The sequence below is a fragment of the Phaseolus vulgaris genome, chromosome 8 (assembly GCF_051622355.1).
Source record: "Phaseolus vulgaris cultivar YP4 chromosome 8, ASM5162235v1, whole genome shotgun sequence".
Classification (NCBI taxonomy): domain Eukaryota; kingdom Viridiplantae; phylum Streptophyta; class Magnoliopsida; order Fabales; family Fabaceae; genus Phaseolus; species Phaseolus vulgaris.
Genome location: NC_143505.1, coordinates 49626324 through 49634206, shown reverse-complemented (window position 1 = coordinate 49634206; position 7883 = coordinate 49626324). Strand labels below are relative to the sequence as shown.

The 7883-nt window shown below is 38.0% G+C and overlaps 1 protein-coding gene across 1 annotated transcript; it reads right to left on the bottom strand.

The window, feature by feature from the left end:
* Positions 1-5801: 5801 nt before the first annotated feature.
* On the bottom strand, positions 5802-7619 carry LOC137826868 (RING-H2 finger protein ATL54). Its single transcript, XM_068633019.2, has one exon. It carries the CDS (start codon positions 7498-7500, stop codon positions 6370-6372), a length of 1131 nt encoding a protein of 376 aa, XP_068489120.1. The 5' UTR covers positions 7501-7619; the 3' UTR covers positions 5802-6369.
* Positions 7620-7883: the final 264 nt, after the last annotated feature.

Genomic DNA, 7883 nt, shown 5'->3' with positions numbered 1-7883 from the left:
TTTAAAATAATATTTAGAAATAGCCAAATTAGAAATGCATCTAAAGTAGTTTAAATTAATTTTTTAAATAACCAAATTAGTGGTTTAAAATAGTTTTCTTAAAACCGGGGGGCGGGGGAGTAAACACTGAAATATTTATTAAATAATTAATTTTCAATAATAACTGGTTAGAGTTGGATACTTTTTACATTATAAATGATTAATAAAATTTATGAAAAATGGTTAGAGTTGGATAATATTTATGAAAAATGCCTTCCGAAGCTTCTATGCACTGGCAACAACCAGAGACATTTTTAAGATGAATTGAAAAGAAACAAAACAAAGGGATCCTTTTTACACACTCATACTATAGAGAGACAACTTCTTCTACCATATCAATTTTAACCTGCAATATGTCATCTTTTGAAATTTTCAAAATCATCCTTATTCTAAAAAAATACATTCTAGAAAAAGACCCAAAACAAAAAAAATTAAAATACATTTTAGATAAAAAATTTTGGAATTAAAAAATGTGTTATGAAAAGAATATTTTAAAAAGAAGAGTTTAGGAATTAATTTTTTATCTACACCCCTTTTTATTTAAGATTATTTTCATTATTTCACAAGGACATTTTTATCATTTTTAATAGCGATTGGGTATAAGTTGGAATTAATATGGTGCAGGAAGAATTTGTTCTAAAGAGAATGGGCTAAGTGTTTTACACACTTATTGGGATGATTTTGGCCCATGTCTTGATAAAAATGAAAAAACAAGTCAAAGGGGTATTTGAAGTATGACAAATTCTTCCTCCACCTAGATACCTTCTCCCTGCATCTTCATACTTTTTCCTTGTAGCTCCATATCGTAAAAAAGTCAGTTTTTAACTTTTTAAAATTTTTTAAATAACTCGAAATGAAGCATAATTTACATTTTTAAATAACCTCAACTGCATCCCACACTCTTATACCTTTCTTCCCGTTGCAACACTTTAATTCTTCTCTAGTCACAGTGTTTGAGAGCACATTTCCATTATTTGAGTGTGTGTGAGAGAGTAGAGGAGAATATTCATTGTATTTGATGTTCCCTAGTGCGAAGATAATTTTTTTTTTTAAAATTTTGTACTCCATTTTTGCACCTTGTTGGTTTTTCTTTCTAGATTATGTGACTTTAAAAAAAATGAAAAAAAATAAGTGAACAAAAACACAACCACCACAAGTAAAAACACCACAAAACTTACCTCAATCACGAACGTTCACCCCCAACCACCACAAGCAATCACCATCACTTAAAATGAAGAAAAAGACACCATACTCTCCACTATACTAAGAAGGGTATTGTTGAAAGTAAAAAAAAAGTACGAAGGTAAAAAAAGAAGATACCAAGGTGAAGGGAGATTTTGCCTTAAAGTATTTTGGAAGCTTTTGTGCTATAATAAGATAACATTTATCTTTATCGTTCTATTTCGCATGCAAGAGTTTTGTGGTTTTCCACCGTCATGAATAAAATGTGTTGATATATTAAAGACAATCTAAGAGTATGGTTATGATGGCTGGAAACACTTTTGAAAGTTTTTTCTTTTACATTCTAGTCTATTTGATTGTGATTCAACATGAAAACCTAAAGCATATCTGGACTAATGCAGATGAAATGAAAAATGAAATTAGGGTAGAATAAATAAATATTACACCAGGTGAAAAAGAAAAGAACTTGGAATTGGATACTAGACTTATTTGCTCTTTGTTTCTTTGTTCTACTTTGCCTCGACTACTAGAGTTGTTTAATGCTTTCATTGTTTTGGTTTAGGTGTTCATTTTGGTTCTTTTTTTTATGTTTTTTTGGAAAAAAATTCTAACCTTTGTTAATCTAAATCTGATGCTTCTTTGAATATGTAATTAATGACAAGTTTAATATTTTTAAACAATCTTGCACAACTTCAGGAGATTTGTTAATTGTTCTAGATATTAATAGTTATATGATAATGGTTGTAGCTCTTTATGTTGGTGGTTGTAGTTTTGTCTTGGTGGCTTGTTGTTGCTTAATGGTGACTTTAGTAGGGATATGTAGAGAAAAAGCATGACAAGAACTATAGTTGGAGCCTCTCCTTCATTTCTTTTATATTTTTAATTCATTCATTTTGGTAATTTTACTTACTTCTATCAAAATTATTGTACAAACAAAATTATTGTATTAAAGAAAACATATTGAGATTGATTGTTATTTCATTCGAGAAAAGATCGTGTCTGGAGACATCAAGACCGAATTTGTTAATTCAAATGATCAATTAGCATATATTTTCACTAAATCTTTACAGGAGCCTAGAATTGATTATATTTGTAACAAGATTGGTACATATGATTTATATGCACCAGCTTGAGGGAGAGTGTTGAATGTAACGGACTTAGCCCATAGTTTATATTATTCTGTTATTATGTTATTGATTATGTTATTATTCTCATTTATAAATAAAGACCCCATGTGTGTATTTTACACAAGGAATTATTACGAAGTGGACTTTAAGCCTAACTCAACCCCATAAAACCGGATCATAGGATTGAGGTCTGCACCCATTTATATATTATGAAATGTCCTTATCTCTAGTCGATGTGGGATCTCCAACACACTCCCCTCACGCCGAGACTGCCAACTCGTGCATGGGACTATATATTATGGGTGGTTCGATAGCGGCCCGATAGCGGGTGGCTTGATAAGCCCAACAGATACTCGCTAGGATAGGCTTGAAATTGCTCTGATACCATATTACGAAGTGGACTTTAAGCCTAACTCAACCCCATAAAACCGGCTCAATGGGGTGAGGTTTGCACCCACTTATATACAATGAAAGGCTCTAATCTCTAGTCGATGTGGGATCTCCAACACACCCCCCTCACGCCGAGACTGCCAACTCGTGCGTGGGACTATATATTATGGGTGGTCCGATAGCGGCCCGATAGCGGGTGGCACAATAGGCCCAACACAAACACTCGCTAGGATAGACTCGAAATGACTCTGATACCATATTACGAAGTGGACTTTAAGCCTAACTCAACCCCATAAAACCGGCTCATAGGATTGAGGTCTGCACCCATTTATATATTATGAAATGTCCTTATCTCTAGTCGATGTGGGATCTCCAACACACCCCCCTCACGCCGAGACTGCCAACTCATGCATGGGACTATATATTATGGGTGGTCTGATAGCGGCCCGATAGCGGGTGGCCTGATAAGCCCAACAAATACTCGCTAGGATAGGCTTGAAATTGCTCTGATACCATATTACGAAGTGGACTTTAAGCCTAACTCAACCCCATAAAACCGGCTCAATGGGGTGAGGTTTGCACCCACTTATATACAATGAAAGGCTCTAATCTCTAGTCGATGTGGGATCTCCAACACACCCGCCTCACGTCGAGACTGCCAACTCGTGCGTGGGACTATATATTATGGGTGGTCCGATAGCGGCCCGATAGCGGGTGGCACGATAGACCCAATACAAACACTCGCTAGGATAGACTCGAAATGACTCTGATACCATATTACGAAGTGGACTTTAAGCCTAACTCAACCCCATAAAACCGGCTCATAGGATTGAGGTCTGCACCCATTTATATATTATGAAATGTCCTTATCTCTAGTCGATGTGGGATCTCCAACACACCCCCCTCACGCCGAGACTGCCAACTCGTGCATGGGACTATATATTATGGGTGGTCCGATAGCGGTCCGATAGCGGGTGGCCTGATAAGCCCAACAAATACTCGCTAGGATAGGCTTGAAATTGCTCTGATACCATATTACGAAGTGGACTTTAAGCCTAACTCAACCCCATAAAACCGGCTCAATGGGGTGAGGTTTGCACCCACTTATATACAATGAAAGGCTCTAATCTCTAGTCGATGTGGGATCTCCAACACCCCCCCTCACGCCGAGACTGCCAACTCGTGCGTGAGACTATATATTATGGGTGGTCCGATAGCGGCCCGATAGCGGGTGGCACGATAGGCCCAACACAAACACTCGCTAGGATAGACTCGAAATGACTCTGATACCATATTACGAAGTGGACTTTAAGCCTAACTCAACCCCATAAAACCGGCTCAATAGGGTGAGGTTTGCACCCACTTATATACAATGAAAGGCTCTAATCTCTAGTCGATGTGGGATCTCCAACACACCCCCCTCACGCCGAGACTGCCAACTCGTGCGAGGGGACTATATATTATGGGTGGTCCGATAGCGGCCCGATAGCGGGTGGCACGATAGGCCCAACACAAACACTCGCTAGGATAGACTCGAAATGACTCTGATACCATATTACGAAGTGGACTTTAAGCCTAACTCAACCCCATAAAACCGGCTCATAGGATTTAGGTCTGCACCCATTTATATATTAGGAAATGTCCTTATCTCTAGTCGATGTGGGATCTCCAACACACCCCCCTCACGCCAAGACTGCCAACTCGTGCATGGGACTATATATTATGGGTGGTCCGATAGCGGCCCGATAGCGGGTGGCCTGATAAGCCCAACAAATACTCGCTAGGATAGGCTTGAAATTGCTCTGATACCATATTACGAAGTGGACTTTAAGCCTAACTCAACCCCATAAAACCGGCTCAATGGGGTGAGGTTTGCACCCACTTATATACAATGAAAGGCTCTAATCTCTAGTCGATGTGGGATCTCCAACACACCCCCCTCACGCCGAGACTGCCAACTCGTGCGTGAGACTATATATTACGGGTGGTCCGATAGCGGCCCGATAGCGGGTGGCACGATAGGCCCAACACAAACACTCGCTAGGATAGACTCGAAATGGCTCTGATACAATATTACGAAGTGGACTTTAAGCCTAACTCAACCCCATAAAACCGACTCATAGGATTGAGGTCTGCACCCATTTATATATTATGAAATGTTCTTATCTCTAGTCGATGTGGGATCTCCAACAGGAATATCAATTCTAGATCCATTTTCTTCATTCTTAACAATTGTTTTCATAAGAGGAGTGAAGAAACTTGGGTGGAATGTGAGTGCCATCAAGAAAATGTGTAAGTTTAAGACCTCGTATGGTGGTCATAACCTATTTTCTCCATATTAGGTAAATTGTCTTCATCAAACTTGAGATTAATCGGAGTGGTAAAAATAATGAGGAAGGAAGAGAAGTCATAATAATCGACAATGAGGGAGAAAGAAGCGCAACACTGGTGGACAAAGAAGTCGTGGAGAAACAAAAAAAAAATGTTCGTGATACCATGCAAACGAAAGTGAGAAAAAATAGAAACATGTCGAAGTGCACATAGAAAGTAATGTATCTTCTTATCTCAAATAGAGAGACCAAAAGAAGTATAAGGGGAACAGTTGGTATAGAAGCTAAACAATTAGACCGGTACAGATGTTAGAAGGTTAGAAAGGTATAGACGATAGACAATGAACAATACAGGGCTATAGACGATTGACAATGAACAATACAGGGGTATGATGCTAGACGGTTAGACAGTTAAGAAAATTCAATTAAGAAGTGTTCTTCCTTAATTTAAAGTGTAAATATGATAAATACAATTAAGAAATATTAGTTCAATTAGGAGATAAATTATTTTTATACTACCAATTTAAATTATTCCATGCATTTCACCTGTACAATTTGAAACTGCAATTGCAGAACACGTCATGAAAAGGCTATTAAATTATTCAAGATTACCATCATTTATCTAATTTTCATGTAACACAATCGAATGCTATTAACTTCTATTTTGTTTTATCATAAATTAAAATATTCAACAACATATACCGCGTAAATTAGTTGGGGTATAGACACACAGTGATCCATAACCTACTAATTTCTCACTGATAAAAATCATATTTACAATTTATAACTTTGGTTGCTTCGTATGATCTGCACATTTGTAATTCAAGAATCACAGACAACATCAATACAAATTTATTTTGGTTCTGCTGTATCGTATCCAGTTTGTTATGGAGGAGTATGATAAACAGACCACAATATCGTGTGGGAAAAATCAAACTTTTACTAACACACAATGTAGAACCAAAAAATAGAGCACTTAATGTATCTCTTTCCCTGTTGTGGGAGCAAACCTGTAATGTTCTGCAGTGCCATTGAACATTGTGATTTGTGGTATAAGCTCCCAGCATAGTTACTTTCACATGTCCCATCTCTTGCTAAAACTTCAATTACAAGTAACATTTTATTTCATAATCAAACCTCAATAAATTGATCTTTTTCTCTTTCGCAATTTGCTGTGTACACCATGTCAGTGTTCAAACTCCAACCTACGAAGGGTGCCCTCAAAATTCTGAGAGTAAAATGAACATCATATTTCATGTTACTGATGAATAACAGTACCTCACAGCAGGCTATGTTTATCTCTAACAGATTGAAAATTCTAGTAGGGATGAATGGAGCATAGCGTTTAAAGTCATGCAACCTCTGGAAGTTAGAATCCTTCCATTGCAGGAGAATGATCTTTTCATGGATACCGGGCTTAAATGCAAACACTCTTCAATAGAGGAACAACGACGCATTGTTTTACACGTGTTTTGGTAGTAATCACCATCTTGCTCTTTCTTCCATTGATTAACAGGTTGCAAGTGTATTTCATCATGTTTATGATCATCACCAACATGATGGCTTTCAGATTCTGCGGTTGAAACAGACCCCGTTTCTGTGTGAATCTCGATATCCAGAACGTGATGGTTCTGAGTTTGATCATGCACCCGATCCTTAGAATTTGATTCATCAACCAACTCTAGTGCTTCACTTGATTCCCCTGCAACCGTGTTGCCGTTTAACAAGCCTTCATTCCTTGAATTCTCCATAAGGGTCTCTTGATTTCTTCCCAAATTTGCATTCTCTTGCTCCAAATTCGACACGGGTGCTTCAGAAGTGACACTGTTAGAGACAATACCGGCACGACAAAGTGGACAATTGATGTGTGATCTCAACCAAGTGTCAATACAAGGGATGTGAAAAGCATGGTTGCACTTTGGCAAGAGTCGCAAGGTCTCTTCCTCTTGGAATTCGTTCAAACACACCGAACACTCGGTTCCTTCAACCAAACCTTCGTTTCTTTTGTACTTGCACACCGTGATGGAGTTTATGACGGATTGTTGCAACCCCACCGTGGCAATGAGCCACACGGGGTGGTCAACTTGGTTCTCGTTGAGAAACTCCTCAGTGGTGGTGTCTGATTGAGAAGGAACGGATCCGTTGAGCCTCCACCCACACCATGCAGCATAGCACTTCACTTTGATCACGTAGAAACCAATAACAACAAAAATGACCATGAAGAGAGTTCCGAGGATGATCAAATAGGAGGGTATGTGGTTAACTTGTGTTGAGTGTAAAATAGATGGTGGTGGTGGAGAGAAGAAGTAGTCTTGGTTAGAGTAACAGTTGTAAGGGCATGCAGGGTCACATAAGCCATAGCAATCTTGTGTTTGGGTTTGGTTTGTGGTTGTTGTTTCATCTGGGAAGAGTTTTCTGAGTTTGTTGGCCATTGGAGTGTGTTTTATGAAGAAATTTAGGGACACAAAGGGACAGAGAGGAAATGAAAAATGGGGTTAAGCGTGAGGTAGATTTTGTTTGGATTAAAAGAGAAGGAATATTTTTCTTTGTTTTGCTGTCTCTTTCCAAGGTTTAGGAAACTATTTATGTGTTTGTTGGGTTTGGTAATCTGTAATAAGGTTGAAAGAACCTCCTTATCTTGTTTGGTTGGTGTATTAAACAAGTAACAAAAATTAGAGTAGTTCAAGTCTCACCAATAAAGATTTTTCAAACAGTTCAGGTATCATAATTTGGCCCTATCATATACTTGCTCAAGCTCCTTAGTAAAGAAAACACCTTTTAACATTTTGTTACCACTTTTTTTTTCTTAGTTAAA

What these genes read in the sequence shown, in the direction of transcription:
- LOC137826868 (XM_068633019.2), bottom strand. Translation starts at nt 7,500, where the DNA reads ATGGCCAACAAACTCAGAAAACTCTTCCCAGATGAAACAACAACCACA.